Below are 19,605 nucleotides of genomic sequence, written 5' to 3' on the forward strand. Positions count from 1 at the left end.
TGCTTAGATTTTTAATTTGTTTTGCATACACATGATCTGCCTGAGCAGATCTAGACCTTCTGTACTAGCAGCAGCCAGATCAGCCAGATGATCTAGGATGTCAGATGTAGACCTCAGGGCTTCTCCATTTCTCTCCTCTCTTCATTTTAGAACAATGAAAAAATTACAGTCCTTTAGCAAAAAAAAAAAAGGCTTCTTCACACTAACATCTTCAGATGGTAAGAATCACACAGTAATGAGAGAATTCTGTTGATAAATCGAGTTAGAAAACTGATTTTCACAGGATGTTTGGGTGCAGCACCATGGGGCCCCTTTCCCGTAGGCCTTAGCTGTGTGTCAGGGGGGCCACTTCCTCTCTCCACGGCAGCCCTCAGATTTGCTCTGTGATGAGATAACCCCATCCTTCCACCACCTCCCTTGACAAGGGCTGGCAGGGTGCTGCTCCTGCTGTGGGGTACATTGGCGCCCTCCACCCCTCCTTTGTACTTGTTAGTTATTTCCACCAAGGGACACCTCATCTGCTGGAAGGGAGGTGACAGAAAGCATGGACATTTAAATCACATAACACTCACATGGAACAAAGCCACATCATCATTCAAAGTGAGCTGAAGCATTCTACAATCATCTTGAATTCTTCAGGAAGAAAATGTACACTTTACATCTCAAGTTTTTCATTAATAGAAAAAAAACCCACTATTTTAATAAGCTTTAAGGTTTTACAATTTTCAAAAATTCCAAACTTTCTGCTTTTGTTTTTCTCTCGGGTACAATTGGAAACCTGGTCATTAACCACAACTCGTTAATATCCATCACCAAGAAAAAAGTAAATACAGTGTTTTCTTGAACACTAAATAAAAACCAATATCTTAAAGAAGAGTGTATATGTGTGCTGGTACCAACAGAAGTTAGATCAGGCTCTAAAACGAATTCTGTACATTTCCTTAAATGAAAATGTTTCATGGAGGAGATGTTAGTGAGGAAAGATAGGAAGCCAGGAAATAGCAGAGTGAGTTGTCCCGGAGCCTCAGAATATATGGAGTTGCTGAGGGAGACAACACAGTAAGGTAGGTCCAGATTACTGTGCCTGCTGGGATACAAAACACCACGTGGAACTATCCGCTGCAACTGACCAAACCCCCTCCCACACCTAAAACCCCCCCCCACACACACACACATACACATACACATATACCCTTTCTATCTCCCCGAGGGACCTGGCTGCTGTCCACAGAGCTATTTGGTTTTGCACACGTGTCCTGCCAAGAGCCCAAGGGCCCAATCTGTGATGCTTCATGCAGTGAGGAAGTTTGTTGTCCTATCTCATCTCTCTGGAGCCTGGGCTGCTTTGGGGCTTTGAATGAATGAAGGGTGGAAACTACAAGGCCTTTTGGTGGTACAGACCTGGGATTCACATCCCCACTGGGCCACTTATCAAAGTGTGCTCTAGGAAAGCATCTGGAATTCTTTCATTCTGTTCTCCAACTTTATGCTGGGGTCAGATCACCAATCTCATAGGGTTGCCAAGGACTAAATGAGGTCTCATGTCCGAAAATGTCAACAAATCAGAAATAGTGATGCTTAGAAACTTTTGTAAAATCATGCCTTACAGCATCCTCCAAACAACAGTATAGTTTTAATTCTGAAAAACTAAGAATCACAAGTGTGAAAAGAGTGGAGAGTAATGAGCAAAAAGATTTTTTCATCCGAAATTTTGTTTCATTTACAATAGGGAATAACACCACAGTGTCTGAAGCTGTAATTACTCTCACAGTTAATATTTATCAAACTGAACGTGAAGCAAACTAAATGATCTATAAAATGCACAAAAAGGTTGTAGAATTTTTTATCTCATTTGTTTCTCTAAGCAGTAATGATACTTTTCTCCCCATACGCATGACAGCAAGGCATAGCTGCCCACAACTCTTACCCAATATGGTGAAAAATACATAACTCCGAGTGAAAAGGATACGCATATTTGAAGCAACCCTTGAGTGGGAGGAAATTTCTATAAAGGGGAAGTTAACACTGACAGTTGTTCTAGTGAGGTGTTTTAGGATCTTATAGATCCTTTACACCAAAAATGTGGTAACACTGCACCACATCTCACCGTGAGGGATTTCCATTGGTTCTAAAACAAAGCTCCCCGCCAGGCTCCCACCACCCTGTCCCACAGGGCAAGGGCTGCCACTCCATCTTTGATTCTGATCTGTGCTCCCTTACAGGGTTTATTCCTGTTAGCCACTGGCAATGTTAACCCTATAGGTTTTCCTTGTGTCTTTGGCTTGGGTTTGTAGGTTGACTTTACTCCTTTCTCTCCCTTTTATTATTTTTGTGTTCAGAGTCAACTGTTTTTAGTACCTCTGATTTGTCTTCCTTGCTTTTCAGATGGAGACACCAAAATGAGAATATCTCAGGATCAACTCTCCTTTACCCGTGGACCAGACAGAACAGTGCACATTAGCTGCAAGCTGTCTGGAGTTCCCCTCAAGAACACCATTGTGCACTGGTACCAACAAAAAGAAGGGGAGCCCCTGAGAAGAATCCTTTATGGCTCAGCCAAGAATTATAAGCAAGATATACCCAATTCCCGCATAGAGACAGATGAGAAAGATAATGGTGTCTTTTACCTTATAATTAATAATGTTGTCAAGTCAGATGAAGCCACCTACTACTGTGCCTGCTGGGATCTCACGGTGCCACAGAGCCAGGAGGAACCTGTAAGAAAACCTTCCTATCATGACCCCTCAACTGTTCTCATACTCGTCCAACCTCAACAGACCCTTTCAGGCTTTTATTCTTAGGTACATAGGCTGTTGGGACAGGGAGGGCCCTTGGGACATGTTGAGCCCAATGTTCCCACTTCAAATGAGGACCAGAGATGGGAGGTGACTTGTCCTAAGCTGGTTAACCACAAACGTAGGACCACATGCCTGCCTTCAGAGTCTCCATTAAGCACCTCTTCCTGTCTTTCCTGTGGTCAGTGTTGAACTTCTAAATAAAATCACATTTTATTTCCAAAGGGCCTGTGACAACTATGGATTGTCTTCCTCAGTGACATCCCAGGCCCCAGCCAAGTTTTTCTTGTGTCTTTGGCTTGAGTTTGTAGGTTGACTTTACTCCTTTCTCTCCCTTTTATTATTTTTGTGCTCAGAGTCAACTGTTTTTAGTACCTCTGATTTGTCTTCCTTGCTTTTCAGATGGAGACACCAAAATGAGAATATCTCAGGATCAACTCTCCTTTACCCGTGGAGACACGTATTGGACAGGCCATGTATGGGACAGACACACTGCTGAGAAGGGGAAGAACTCCACGCTCCATCCACCTGCATGTTGTATTCCCCCCGTGGCTACTTGCCACTCTTTATTTTTGTAGATTTCTCTCAGTTCTGAAATCCCTTATCATTGGAACAGTTTCCCTAGTATACCTGTCAAACACACAGGTATGTGCAAGTGAAAATTGGCTTCTTTAGAAATAGATTTTCAAATTCTTTGCCATTTTGAGAAGGACCTGCTAAACTAAGGTCTAAATTCCCTACCCTTAACCCTGAAATCTGAGCAATCCTAAATGGATGGCTATGCACTTGGCTTAAATTCAGTAGCTCTGACCTGCTTTCTCCTTGTTAGAGTGGCCCGGAACATTTTCCTGTCCAAGGTCTTCCCACTCACACCTTGAACAGTAATAACAATATCTATACCATTACATTACGGATAAATACTTTATAGATGTCTAATAAGTAGTCCTCAAAATTTATAATTCTAATTCTTCTCCTTCACCCTAATCTCTAAAACATGCATTAGTTTTCTCCCCAGGCTGTTAGAGTAAATGGCGATGGCATACTATGTTATTTGACACAATGGCAAGGCACTTCAAGCAGATCATGTTTTCTTGACCTTGCTCATTTTTATTTCACTTGTTCTGGTAATGACAGAAAAAGAGATGAGGAAACCCAAATATCTCCTGTGATAGGAGATCAGAAAGAAGGTGACCGGAAGGTTCAAAACTGTGGTTTCAAATGCCAGAAAATCTATGACGGGGCACAGTCCACTGCACCCTTGTAGGTGAATTAGTCTCATTTGTGCTCCTTGAAGTTACGAGACCCTGAGAAGGGACATTTTCAGTACTTGGGCTAGGTATGAGTTTGGGGGGATATTCTTCCCCAGCTCACATAAGCGGCTTTGCTGAAAAATGCAGGCAGTCATGCCTTTAAGGAAAGACTATCCTGGAGGGCTCTTGCCAGGTGGTAGCTGGAGACAGAGAATCTGCCTTGGGCAATGGACCATTGCACTTAATCCCCTATCTTTATTTACATAAAAACTTTCTTTCATTTTTTTTTTTTAATTGTTGGAGATTCATTGAGGGTACAATAAGCCAGGTTACACTGATTGCATTTGTTAGGTAAAGTCCCTCTTGCAATCATGTCTTGCCCCCAGAAGGTGTGGCACACACCAAGGCCCCACCTGCCTCCCTCCTTCCCTCTCTCCTCTGCTTTTCCTCCCCCCCATGACTTTAATTGTCATTAATTGTCATCATATCAAAATTGAGTACATAGGATTCATGCTTCTCCATTCTTGTGATGCTTTACTAAGAATAATGTCTTCCACGTCCATCCAGGTTAATACGAAGGATGTAAAGTCTCCATTTTTTTAATGGCTGAATAGTATTCCATGGTATACATATACCACAGCTTGTTAATCCATTCCTGGGTTGGTGGGCATTTAGGCTGTTTCCACATTTTGGCGATTGTAAATTGAGCTGCAATAAACAGTCTAGTACAAGTGTCCTTATGATAAAAGGATTTCTTTCCTTCTGGGTAGATGCCCAGTAATGGGATTGCAGGATCAAATGGGAGGTCTAGCTTGAGTGCTTTGAGGTTTCTCCATACTTCCTTCCAGAAAGGTTGTACTAGTTTGCAGTCCCACCAGCAGTGTAAAAGTGTTCCCTTCTCTCCACATCCACCCCAGCATCTGCAGTTTTGAGATTTTGTGATGTGGGCCATTCTCACTGGGGTTAGATGGTATCTCAGGGTGGTTTTGATTTGCATTTCTCTAATATATAGAGATGATGAACATTTTTTCATGTGTTTGTTAGCCATTCGTCTGTCATCTTTAGAGAAAGTTCTATTCATGTCTCTTGCCCATTGATATATGGGATTGTTGGCTTTTTTCATGTGGATTAATTTGAGTTCTCTATAGATCCTAGTTATCAAGCTTTTGTCTGATTAAAAATAGGCAAATATCCTTTCCCATTGTGTAGGTTGTCTCTTTGCTTTGGTTGTTGTCTCCTTGGCTGTACAGAAGCTTTTCAGTTTAATGAAGTCCCATTTGTTTATTTTCGTTGTTGTTGCAATTGCCATGGCAGTCTTCTTCATGAAGTCTTTCCCCAGGCCAATATCTTCCAGTGTTTTTCCTATGCTTTCTTTGAGGATTTTTATTGTTTCATGCCTTAAATTTAAGTCCTTTATCCATCTTGAATCAATTTTTGTGAGTGGGGAAAGGTGTGGGTCCAGTTTCAGTCTTTTACACGTGGATATCCAGTTCTCCCAGCACCATTTATTGAATAGGGAGTCTTTCCCCCAAGGTATGTTCTTGTTTGGTTTATCGAAGATTAGGTGGTTGTAAGATGTTAGTTTCATTTCTTGGTTTTCTATTTGATTCCAAGTGTCTATGTCTCTAGTTTTGTGCCAGTACCATGCTGTCTTGCCCACTATGGCTTTGTAGTACAGACTAAAATCTGGTATGCTGATGCCCCCAGCTTTATTTTTATTACTAAGAACTGCCTTAGCTATACGGGGTTTTTTTTGGTTGCATAGAGAAGTAGGCATACAGAACAGACAACCCCACCCTTTCTGGTTCATCTCCATTGTTGTTTATCTCTAAACAAGATATTCTTGGTTTAGAAAGGTGTGTACTGCTTTACTGGATTAACTCTGATAAGGCATCTTTACCTTTTGTCTTCCTTGTTCTTGGATTATTTCTATCTGATGATTTTGGGTATATGAGAATGTGAATGAGAACAGCCATTAGCTGCTGTGCCTGAGCAAGCACCAGCCATCCCTTAATAAATCATTCATTTCGTCTGTAGTGTCTGCCTCCATGTCTCTGACTAGGCCAGTGGACAGCAACAATCTACCACAAAGTAGGCCCAATCCTGTGTGGCTGTGCAGACAGAGTCCCCAACCCAAACCCTATGGATCCATGCCCAGGACTCGCTCCTCTCTTTAATCTACTGTGGGTTTAGGAATTCGTTGTGTTCCCTCCTGAGAAATAGGCATGCATGACAGCAAGACTGGCCCAATTATCATTCTGAAGTCATGGGCCAAGTGTTCATATAGATGGTGTAATCTTCTAGTGTTACTTAAAGACCAATGAAAAGAACGTGATGTGTGGAATTTAGTTTGAGGTTACAGTGGACCCAGTGCTCTCAGATTATTTTTCTGTGTACTTGCACTGACTGCCCATTGCTTTTTAGAATATGCACATCCACCATTTCACCTACTTTTTATTCAGTTTGATATTTCCTAAGATTGTCAGAAAGCAATACACAATGTCTTAAATTCAGCCACTCAAGATACAAATTCTCTATATTATACAGAGCTGAAATAGACCTGGGAACTGTGTCCCTGACACACACATCTTTCCCACAACACCCAACTCATGGGAAGAAGTTGAATGAACAGTTTGGATTTTGCAAACTCGAACTCAAATCAAGCCGAATTTGAACTTCCTAATTCTGTTTTCCTGTATGACTTTCAATAGCAGTAACTATTCATAGGTAAAGGTAAAAGAGATAAATATGTGGATAATGCCTGATTCATGGTGGACCTGGAGTATATTTATGAGTTTTCTTTCCTCTCATTACCAGCAATTACAGGAACACATTACCATCTTGGAGAAGGAAGACAGGAAATGGAAAGGAGATTTGGAGCTGAAGGTAAAGTGTTAATTCCCAAGAGTGATTCTTTCATACACAAGTGCCTTTCATGCATACCTGTTCAGAACAAATATTTCTTCTTTGCCAAAAGAATCAAGTACTTCATCACTCATGTGCACCTGTGTGTTGTGTGTCAATCAAGAAGCATCTGTAACATACACAGGGCATGTCAAGTACCTAAAGCATCAAAGAAGCCCTAAAAACTACAAGCTCATCAAGTTTAGAATGAAGACAAATGGCAAAATTGCTGAAGGGGATAATCCACTTGAAAATACAATGATTTAGTTTCTCTCCAACACTGACTGAACTTTTATAAACAAGTAGGCCCAGTACTTTCAAAATATCCATTGTACTATATACATGTAGGAACTCATCTGATATCACTTGAGTGATGACATATATGAAATTAAAATTTTGTCAAGCTGTGAAACTGATGGTTTGTTTATATATTAAGTAACTTTTATCTCTTGTACATGTCAGATATTAAGTTTATTTTGTTTCAAACAGTAGTCTGACCATTTTTCTTATTGGAAGCCTATTAACTTACTTATGTACCAGATTTAATTGAAAAGCACAAAAATTCTAGAAAATAAACCAATGTGAAACAAGTGTGCAGAGTATTATTTTGTTTTATGATGGCAAGCAAACTCTGAAATGAGAAACAAGCTATGTCTTTATATCTTTTGATCATGTAACAATTTTTGTTAAATTGATCATGTAACAATTTTTGTTCCCTCTGAAAGTTATAGTTAAACATGAAAAAGTAATGTAGAATTTCAAGCAATTTGCTTGGTATTTATACTTTACTCATATCTCACTTTGAAGTAGGATTTAAGTTGCCTCAGTTGGTCATCTCAGGACATGGTGAAAAGGTTATGTGTGTTACATGACACAAGGTGAGGAGAAAATCTCTGTACACAACACTAAGACGATTCCATTCTTCCATAGCAAATAAATTTTCTGTGCTTGAATTTTTGCATCAATGATAAGAGAAAATTAACCATTTTTGAGTGTGTACTATGTCCTAGACTCTATTCTATACGTTTGTCAAAAGTTTTGAGAAATAGACACGATCACTGCCATCTAAAAGAAGAGGAAACTGAGGCTCTGGGAAATGTGTGCACCCAAGGATATGTCACCAGAAGTGGAAGAACTCCAACCTGAACTTCATCTTTCTGATTTTAAAGTGTTTTTTTCCTTCACTCCCCACCTCCTGAGGTGGCAATCTGATTGCTTTCATGCGAATTGAAATTAATTCTCATGAAATTTGAACTGCTAATGAATACACCTGTGAGGTTTATTGCTGCAGCCACTCTGCCCATCTCTGTCGTCACTGCAACACCATAGGTCTTGATGACCTCTTTTTGGGAAACCTGTCTTCTTCTCTGGAACCTGTCCCCAAGCTGCCCCTTTCCTTCTGCTTGTACATTACCTTCACAAAGCACAGGGCTGGTCATGTCACTCTCCTCCCTAAATCCTTTACTAAGTCCTCATTGTCTAGTCTTTCAAAAATTTTCATTGGAAATTTACAGTGAAAACACTGTAATAAGAAAAAAATCCAAATTCTTGGATTCCAGACTTCTTACAAATCCATGTGTTCACTTTCTCCCATCCCATTCCCATTCTGTGCTCCTCTACCTTGAGGATACAATTACTCTCCCACACGATCTTCTAGCCATATGTAGCTTTGTAATTTTAATTTTAATCTACTTGGGTCCTACTGATATGATACAAGTAGAGCAATATTTTTATTTTTTCAACATATAATCATAGTCCAAATGCCAGTTTTTAATATACTATCATTTCTCTATAACTTAAAAATTCTGCAGCCTTTGTTAAATATCCACGTATACTTAAAACTTTTTCTTGAGGATTTCTGTTTTATCCATTTTATTATTCCTACCTTAGCCTCAGTAACTTTGTAGTATTAAGGTCTACTATGCCAAATGTTTATTTACTTTACTACCTTTCAAAACATTATTTTTCAATTTTCTTATACATTTTTTCATTCTTTAAAGTCAACTTATCTAGCTCATTGTTAACCCTCAGACCCTAACAGGGGTGTCCAACCTCAACCCTCGGGCCACATGAGGATTATGTGAAGACTTTTCTTCTTATCTGTGCTGGTGGATATCACAAAAATTATGCATGGACCTATTTTGTTTTGTTTTTGGCTAGTCAGCTTTCATTAGTGTTTGTGTATTTAATGTGTGGCCCAAAACAACAACTCTTCTTCTTCTGATGTTGTGATGGTGTAAAGCCAAAAGACTGGACAACCTTGCTAGAACAACAACAACAAAAAAATGTTGTTGCAATTCTCATTGGAATTGTGGTATGTTTATATATGACCTAGGAGGTATTGGTCTCTTTAGGATGGTAGTTTTTTCTTTATGAGTACATTTCTCCACTTATTCAGGTTTTATTTTAATGCCTTTAGTAAAACTGAGTACTGTGGTTTTCACACAGATTTTATATTTTCTTGTAAATTTAATAAAACATTTTATAATTTATTATTTATTCTTTTGCATTTTATTAAGGATCCTCCATGGCTCTTGAAATATAGAGAGAGACAACTCCTAAAACTTCTGATAATTCTCATGGAATAGGAAAAAATGAGGATAAAAGGGGACTCAGTGGGCCTCATTCCATCTATAATAGGTGCACAAAGTAATTGACAACTCAAGTAATAATTAATTTGAATTCTCAGCTAAAAAAAAGAAAAGCCCTTTCCAAACATGATTTCCATGAAGCCCTGTAATGCTTTCCAATTGCACAGGGGGCTACGAGCACCTGTGGGTGGACAGTTGCCCGTTGTGAGCACATTCACACCTTCATCCTTGGGAGCTGAGATGCCCATGGGAGGTAGGCTGGAACAGGGTGGATGTGGAATGGTCAGGGGGTCATGAGGCCTTGTCCTCAGTCCTTGAAAGCAGACCCCTCATCTGCACTGTGGGAAGCCCTCAGCTGACTTTGGATGAAGATTGCAGAACATCCTCCAAGAGGCCCTTCCTTCAACATATCAGAGAACTAGATATTTTTTTTTCTTGATAAAATTTAAACACAGAATCTATTATTTCAGGAAAGATAGAACTCTACAAGTATCCTCTGTTATTCCAGGAAAAATAATGAGTTATGATTGCCCTGGTCACCAAATGGTAAAAGAGGCTTTTAAAAATGGAGACTTTTGTTCACATTTCCCAGGTACATCTGTGTTGCCCCGGTTGCATTTCAGTTATTAAAGTGCTTCCTCCTTTCAGAAATATTTTCCCAAATTGCTAATGTAGAGCCCTGGTGTTGGTGAGAACAAAAGGGCCCTTACTTTGATGCAATCTCTGAGCAGTTTCAACACAATCGAATACCTGGAAATTAAAAATGTAAAAAAAAAAAAGGAGTTAATTCTATGAATACCTTTTCTGGTAATTTATAAAAGTAGCGGGTTGACCAGCTGGGCTTGCCCTCTTCTCCTTTTCTTACCTTTTCTATTTTCTGTTGGAGCTTTTCAAGAACTATTGACTTACAGGAAAAAAGGCAACTTATGAGGTCAATATACAAATAAAAACTACAAACTATTAAAAGCCACAAAAGCTATGTTCAAGAACTTTCACAGGAGCCTAGAAGATCAAATTGCCAGTACAAAGTTGTTGAACTTCTGGTCACATCATGAAGATTAAGAGAAGGCTGCGATTTTTGTAGAAGCTGTGACTAGTGTGATAGGGATGGCTGGATCAAGATATTTGGAGAGGGGACTAAGCTCATAGTAACTTCTCCTGGTAAGTAAGCTTTTTCCTGTTTTTACCTTAGTAATGAAAAACTTATATATAAATTTTAGATAACCAATCTTTTCTAACTCTGCCACGATTCTATTTCTGGTCTCAGTATGTAAATAGAAAAATTTTGCAGGTACAAACCACTGGGTATGGGAACAAAATGTTTTTTTTTTAATGATTTCTTCCCTTTCCTGGGTGTGAGAAGATAAAAATTTTACTTTTCACATACACACAAACACACACTCACACACACACAAAAGGTAGACATAGGCTAGAAATTGAAATGTTTTAAGGACCACATCTGTAAACCACTGATGTAAGTTATTGATCCAAGATACTTTTCTTGTAGGTCTTTTAAGTGAGAGATGTCAAAATAGAATTTTGTTAATTACCTCTTCTCTTTATTTTGAGGTATAATATCATACTCATTTCTTTTGGTAACCTGCAAAATGTATATTATTTGTTGTGATCTCATGTCTAGCAACAGTGAAAAAAATTAGTTCTTACAGTAAATTAACATAGGAGATCAATACGTGTACTTATGATTGCTCTAGTTTCTCAGATAGTAGGGTGAGATCAGTTGGAATTCATACTATTGCGGCTCTTGTTATGTTGCCTTGAGATGCGTGAGTTTAATAGAATTTGCAAGTACAAGCTCAATGCGACATTTCATCTCCAGAGTCAATGAAAAGAGTCTTCATGGCTTTACATGTTTATTTGTTTATTCATTCTCCAAGAAAACACTGGAAAAGTTTTTGTCCTGCATGCTGGACATAAAATGGTAAACAAGATACATTCTCAATACTCAGAACCTGCCAGTCTACTGAATAAATGTTCTAGATTCTGCCTTGACTGGGCCCTGCCTTTGTTCTTTGTCCTGTGGTTGCAGAAGGTCTTGGGTTCATGAGCTGTGTCCTTCCTTTGCGTAGCAGTTATTGCTTGTAAAATTGCTTATGAAAGCTATATGCTTAGTGTTTGCTGGAAGAATTTCATGAAATAGCTCAATGTTATCCCTTAATGAGGGAATTTATCTTAGTTATTGAGAGGCAGATACCAGGCTGAATGTTTCGGTGCCTTCTCTCATTCCTCAGCAGCCATATACAGGAGTTCCTCTTACTCCCATTTCACAGATGAGAAAAATGAGGCTTAGAAAAGTTCAGGTACTTTCCTAGTCATATGACTAGTCACTGTGGCAAAATCTATTCCAAAGTTCATGGTCTAGATCATTACGTGAGATTTGGAACAAGTTGTGAGTTTATGTTCTATTTTCTGTTCTGTAGCCTGACCTTCAACTCTTGGATTAGTAAGAGTTCACAGTATGCATTATTGCTTATAAATGAACAATGCTTCCATTTCTAATTATTGATATAGGTATCACATATGCAGAAATATTGATGCTTATAAAGGAGCTATTGCAGCTGTTCTAAATTATATTAATGAATGGCTGACCCAGAGCTGCCTAGGATCCTCGGATGAGCAGCCTAGGATTTTAATTCGATGCTTTGAAACTGTGAGAGTATTTTCAAGTCAAAAAAAGAGCAGTCTTTCGGCAATAATAAATGAATAGCTTAAAAGATTATCATTCAGAATTCATATTCATTTTTTATCTTGTCTACCATCAATGGGAAGTGGCCCACTGTGGACAGTGATTTGACAAAGAAGTTCCTTCAAAATCAATCCAGACACTCATTCATCCATACATATGAATCACAAAAAAACCTGTAAATCATATTGATTATACATTTATTAAATGTTCAAACATGAGACGCCTATTGTTTCCCTTTGAAAATTGAGTAAATACTAAATTACTGCAAATTATATTCTAAACCAAGAACTGATTTCACATACGAAAACCTTTTAAGGAAGGAGACTTACAAGATTCTGGCAAAATCACAAGACAAAATAAAGTCCGAATCTTCACCTTGTGAAGAAAGATGGAAGAACAGAACAGAGAGAATCCTAACTTCCCAGGCAAAGTGTGATCAGTTTTTAAATTCTTGGCTACATTCAGATCCATTGTGATTTTGTTTGAGTTGTGTCTTGGTGTCATCAGAGACAATTTTATGAATTTACATAAATATTGAAAAAATATCAGTGCAATTTTAAAACAAGCATAAGGAGATTTTGGTAAAGGCTTTTCAGGTGGTGGGTAAACAGCTGGGAGAAATAGCAAGGTGTTTGGCCCCGGCACGACTCTCATTGTCACAGGTACCTTCTCTTTCGTTCTGCGGTGTAAAGTAGGGAGGGAGGCAGGCGCAGGGTGCCAGCTCAGAGGTCCCTCCTGGCTTGGGCACTAATCCCGGAGGATCTCCAGAGAGGTGTGCTGACTCAGCTCAGGTCCTGGGAGCCCGGACTCGTCCTGCTCTAGTGTGGGAGACCTTAGCCGGGAACTCACAGTCTCTGCAGACCTCTAAAGATCGGGACTTTGCAACACATTCGTGTCTCTGTGTTGAAAGTTTTGTAAACAAAGTTAGGCCATATATTTTATTTTTCCAATTCTAAAAATAACCAATGAAAAAAAGGAAAAAAAATGTATCTTCTAAACTTGTCCTTTGGTCACAGAAAGATTAAATATTTAGTGGTGTGGTCACAGGATGGTTCATATTAAATGCCACAATATTTCACTGTGTGGGATCTTTTACAAAGTTGGGATCATACTGGAGAGATAAAAATGGATCTGGCCTTTTTCTTTTTGCAGTTTTTGGCTGGGGTTGGGTTTGAACTCACCACCTTTAGCATATGGGGCCAGCACCCTACTCCTTTGAGCCACAGACACTGCCTCAAGGATCTGGCCTTTTTCGCTTGGCACTACTTCATGAGCATTCTTTCTAAACATCCCTAGTATTAGTCAATAAGAGAGCAAGTGTTTAAAGTTCTAATTTCTAGTTGACCTGTACAACGAAGATGAAGAAGATTGTTGTCTTGAGTGGATGTTGTAAGAATTAAATGAAATTAAATATGGAAGTTACCTAACACAATGGCATTTGGTAGGTGATAGAAATATTAATTCCTTCTCTAGAATTCAAATTACCAACCTTTCGACAAACTTGATAAACTCAGAAATATAGATAAATGTATTAACCACTGTCTGATTGACAGCTCGAGTCAGAACAAATGTCACTATTTGCAAAATGGTATTTCTAAAACTAGTTGTACCTGCTTCTAAAAGTAATTTGGATGTAATATGCATTACCTCAAATATTATCAGTCTGAGTACAAGGTAATTCCTCATTTTTCAGGAGAAATACCTGGAAGTTTAAAAAAAAATTTTCCCCAACTCGAATAAATAAATTTAGGGAAATATAGATAAAGTAGCCAAATATCTACTTATAACATTTGATTTCATAGTTGGTTTGTACCTACAAAGTTAAAAATTGTATCAATACAAATATTAGTTGAGAAATATGGCTTTCTTGGTCCTTTATATTTAATTAACAATTTTGTTCAGACTCTTGACATGCATCTAAATTATTTACCTTAGAACCACTTTTTAAGTCATCTCAGGTCTGAGTGTCTATTCTGGAATCCCTGTATGACGGTGTCCCTGGATATTTTATCCTAGGAAACGATTATCAACTTACAAAATAAAAGGAAAACATTTCACATTTATTCCGTTATTCCGTATAGGTGTGAAGTGAGTAAAAACTGCAGAGGCCTTAGTCCCAAGTAATAATTACCAAATCCATTGTAAATTTCTTTTCTTTTTTTTTCTTTCACCAGTGCTACCAGTGCTGTCTCCAAAACTAGCATTACCTGAGTTCATTTCATGTTGGTACCTCTCCCACGTAGTATTTTGGATCAAAGCTGAGTGACAGAAGAGCATCTGTTCACACAAGAGGTTACACAGAGACCGTAACATAAGACACCCCTTATTGTGAGGGATCATTTTGGGAAAGAAAGCCTCATTCTATGCTCTGGCACTTTCAGCCTGTTGAAATTGGCATGTCTGTGTCTCTAGCCCAGAGCTAGGGTTTGTAATGCTGTTCTCCATCCCTGTGGCTTATTTGAGCTGGACTTCAGAGAACAATCAACCTCTGGGCCTGAAAGAGAAACAGGCTATACCACACAGCCATTTCTCACTTATTTAAGCTACCTACTTCCCAACTCTATTTGAGAAGACCTAAAATAAAAAACACAATTATAGTTAAAATACTAAATAAAAATAGAAGATCAGAAACTTAACAGAAAAGAGCAGAAAAAAGGACTGTGATTCTCCAGCAGAGTAAAATTTTATGCTCCAAGGTAGGATAAAAGCATAGTGGAATACAAACTTTTTATTAACTGATAAAAAGAAGCACACCAAGTGTTCAAATATGATATTTTTCCTTTCATAAAATTAGAAAAAGAGCTCAATGCATGCTTTTTTTTTTTTTTTTTTTTTTTTTTTAGGAGGAAAGCAAAAAGTGGAAATGTATTTTGGAAAATGGAAGAAATGTTTTTTAAGCAAATTTATTGTATAGTACTCCTGCATGAGTGCTATGAGCATTGTAGCATTTAATGTCATAAACAAATGGGGACACCCAGCAGATACGGTCAGGCAAATAACAATTAGTGATCTAAGGTGACAATAGAAAGACGGATTTGAGGACTGGGCTTCCTGCCACTTCTGAGATGTTTCTGCCTAGAAGGGCCCAGTTGAGAGTTTCAAAATGGACTTTGGTAAGAGCTGGATAGAAATCAGTTTGGGCTGAAATTTCTAGTGAAAGCTTGAAATGTAAATATGTTGTGCTGTTGATGAGGAAGAGAGACGTTTGTTCTGGACAATGCAAGTGAAGAATTTGTATAGTGAGTGAGGATATTAGACTTTCAGGGGTGCTCCTTTAAGTCTTAACAGGGCAGGCAAGACAAACAATAGCCTATTAGAGTCTGGATGTCTGAAGGACATGTTTCTAAGACAGCAGGTTTAAGAATATCAGAGGTATTAGAGCAAAACAGAAAGCAAATGGAGGAACCCAGAAATGATTCTTCCTGCTATCTATTATAATAGTGAGAGATTTGGGCCTACAAGATTAAAATGTCATGATGTAATTCAATCATAGCAACCAAATTGCTAATAATAACAGTAATGATCATCATAATAACAATAATGATGTCTTATATATCTACCCGATTTTTAATCAAATTTCCCTTTATGTCTTTCTTTTTTTTTTTTTTAAGGAGTTTTAGGAGATGGGATCTTGCTGTTGCTCAGGCTGGTCTTGAACTCCTGAGCTCAAGTGATCCACCCACCTCAGCCTCTCAGAGTGCTAGGGTTACAGGTGTGAGCCACCACACCTGGCCTTTTTTATGTCTCATTAAATTTTGGTCTCACTTCAGTGCTGGTAGTGATGTTAAATTAAGTTACACACAAATCATTGTTTATGTAAATAAACAGCAAAAAATTTAAGTTATTTGATTTGCTCAGCGATAGAACTTGTTACAAGCAAAGTGAACCAGAGATCAGGACCCTGGTCAGGCCATCCACTAGGGTTTAAAGAACTCAAGGAAACTAAATTAGTCCCAAGTTTTTGATATGGATTGAATCACTGTGGAACAGCGGCAAGTTACTCTTCGGTAGTGGAACAAAACTTGTTGTCACAGGTAGGTACTTGAAGAATATACTATGTCTAAGGAGAAAGAGGGGAGGTAAGAAATGATTAAACTGGAATAACAGAATGTTTAGGAAAAGGTGGAATGTGGTGGACATTTGATGTGGATATCTTAGGAGAGATTTTAAAACAAATGCCTTTACTAAAAGAAAATGGACAATGTTATGCACATGTAATAGGATTTAGCTTTGTGTATCTGTGGACTCTCTAACACGCTCACGTACAAGGTATGTGATGAGGTCGTTGAAGTTTTGGGGCAAGGTTTAGTATGGCAGGTAAGTTAGTGATAGATGCAAAAGGGTGGAACGCTTGTCCTTCTCTGCTGGTCAGAGGTGTTGTGAAATAGTCTGAGTGATGGAGTCAGGCAGACCTGTTACTCTGGCTCCAGCACTTGCTGCTTAGTTAACTTGGTTGATTATTCTCTGGCCTCAGTTTTCTAAAGTATAAAATGGGAAAACAGTGTGAATCCAGCAGGGTTGTATGAGAATTGAATGAGATAGTGTGAATAAGGTGCCATATTATTCAGCATATAGTAGGTGCCCCAAAAATGTTCTCCAGAATCAAATGTAAGGTGAGAATTGTATCAGATATCCAGGTTAGAGAGATGGTCTCAACCAGTTACATTTACAGAGCAGAAATTCTCCAGAGGATTCAGATGTATTTCTGCCTGCTCAGATGGAAGGTTATCTTAACATCTACTCACATACAAAAAAAAAAAAAAAAAGAATTTAGGCTGGGTATGATGGCTCACTCTTAGAGTCCAGCACTTTGGGAGCCAGCAGTGGGAGTATGACTTGAGGCCAGGAGTTCAAGACCAGCATGGCTACCAGCAGTAACCCATCTCCACAGCAACAACAACAAAAAAATGCCATGTAGCGTCTGTATTTCTTGCTCTTTAGTAGACTTTTTCATTACAGGAAAAGTTACATTAATGTTTTTACTTTTTATTTTTGTTGCTCTATGCGGTTTAAATCTTAATCCTTTGTCTTAATTGATACTATCTCTAACACCAAAATTTATTGATTCTAAAATTTATAGTTAATAAATTTAGGCTTCTGGTCACATTCATCAGGAAAAAAGTTTAAATTCATACAGAAAATGGTCAATGTATAAAATCAATTAAATACATTGGAAACTATAATACATGTTTAAAAATTAAATAGCTACATCTATTTATTTGATGAAAAAAATGACACACATAAATACCCATATGTAGATTGAAAATATGTTTTCAATTGAGAAAATATAGTTCATATTTGGTAAAATTATATGGAATTCATACTGCCTCCTTTTAATAAAAAAAATCAAAACAACTTAAGCACTTTAACTCAAATCCACTATTTTATTATGCAAATAAATGTACATAAATAAACTGGAGAGGTTTATATTCTTAAATAAATAAAATAGATGAATTCTATCCATTATCCAAGTAGAGTAATTGTCATTCTACCCATCATGAAGAAAATTTTAACCATGAAAAACATTTCTAATAAGCATATTTTAAAAGTAGTGTTTAAAAAAATTATGTAATGTAATGGTCCAGAATATAGGCATTAGCCATATTTAAACAAGTATGTTATTTAATGCTTAGTCAACTACTAGATTGAGAAAGTTATGAAAGTTTAGATTTATTTCATACTGGAAAAAACAAAACAAAGATTCTAGCTAAGGGAAAAGGACAAGAGGCATTGAATGCTGTGGTACTGCCCAGGAGATTTCCACATTTATTATTTGATTATCCATTTCTTTGTTATAAGTACAACAGATCAAAAGTATTCCCCAAAAGAAACACAAGTTACTAAGATGAAAGTTGTATTTGTTAATATATTGGCTAGAGACTAAAGTTACATAAATGTAATGTACAATTGAAAAATTAATCTTATTTTTTAGACACACTATTTAAATCAGAACAAAGTATGTGGTTGAAGAAATATATACTCTCTTGCCACTGTAATAAAACACTATATACCCTAAAAGCAAAATATATGAAATTAAACATATGACCTAATTATATTTAAAGCATGTACCAGTAATTAATATTACTGTATATGTTTACTGATTTTGTATAAAAACCAGAAGCTTTGCTATACACACATTAAACCATCAAGAATTTTTTTCTTTTCTTCTCAAATGAGAAATTCAATTCTTCTTTTCTTAAGAAATTACCTCTTGTATTATTAAACTAACTTCAAATTAGCCCAAAGCATTTGAGCTTCAACTGGAAATCAAATTAGAAGGAGTTTAAACATTTGTAATTTCAGATATTGGATTAAAAGTAAAGGTACAATCAATTAAGATTCCAGATCCAAGGGCTGTGTCTTTGTAAAATAGGGGAATTTATAAAGGGACTCTGGAGCCTTAACTTGTAACATTGCACTATTACATATAAACTTCATTCATCAGGTTAAGATAAGAGAATAATGGAACTCCAAAACAGTTAAATACAATATAGGGTCGATAACGAGTTCGGGGACAAACACTGAGAGTTAAAATACGGACATACGGATATACATAAATACCTCACTTATGCTGTAAATTTATATTAAAGCAAATATAAGAGACATACCCTGGTGTGTTCTTAGTCTTGCGTAAGCTTCAAATGAAATTCTAAAATACATGGCACTTTCTGTGAACATTTTCTGAGGCAAATCAAAATTTTCATAAGTGTATTATTTGAAAAGATTAACACAAGCAATTCTGAAAATAATAAATATAGTTTTTAATAGAAGTTTTGGAAAATTATTATTTTGCTTCTAAATTCAAGACATCATGAATCATTTGGAAGTGTAGCTTCCAATACTGCTCCATCCCCAAACCTGGAGTGACGCAGATGTGAGAGTGAGATGTTATATCAAGTTAGAAATTCACTAGGAGAACTCCACAGACTTCAGAGCTGGTCATGGGACACACATGTGAAGCTCCACAGTCAACTTGATAGATCGTAACTACACATGGAAGTAGACTTCTATTAAAACAAGCAACTGTGCTGTAAATAAAAATGAAAAGCTTCCTCCTTACATTAGTTTATAGGGACTATAAATATGCATCCCAGAATCAGTTAAATAAAAAGTGGGGTTACGCAGAACTGCAGAACATGAGAATGTGTGTTATTGGCAAAAAAAAAAAAAAAAAAAGAACTTAAGTTACAAAGGATGGGAAAGAAAGTACTTTAGATGGGAGCAGATTCTCATCTGTAGAGAGATCTTTAAAGTTACCTGGTCTACCCTCTCCCCGCTTCCACCTTAAGTGCATAGTCCACTATAATGAACCAAAAGAGATTTGAACAAATAAGTGTGTTCATGGATGTTGGAAGCCTTGG

At 37.5% G+C, this 19,605-nt stretch overlaps 1 protein-coding gene across 5 annotated transcripts in view; it reads left to right on the forward strand.

The window, feature by feature from the left end:
- LOC128598883 (T-cell receptor gamma chain C region C10.5) overlaps positions 1-19,605 on the forward strand; it is a 60,077-nt gene that overhangs the window by 34,805 nt on the left and 5,667 nt on the right. For 3 of the 5 annotated variants that reach the window (XM_053609725.1, XM_053609724.1, XM_053609726.1), the window contains one exon: positions 12,856-12,906. In XM_053609725.1, the coding sequence (XP_053465700.1) occupies positions 12,856-12,906 (51 nt within the window). Of the gene's footprint in view, positions 1-10,571; positions 10,702-12,855; positions 12,907-16,001; positions 16,279-19,605 lie in introns of those variants that run through there. The other 2 variants (XM_053553381.1, XM_053553382.1) reach the window with 2 other exon arrangements.

The sequence above is a fragment of the Nycticebus coucang genome, chromosome 11 (assembly GCF_027406575.1).
Source record: "Nycticebus coucang isolate mNycCou1 chromosome 11, mNycCou1.pri, whole genome shotgun sequence".
Classification (NCBI taxonomy): Eukaryota; Metazoa; Chordata; class Mammalia; order Primates; family Lorisidae; genus Nycticebus; species Nycticebus coucang.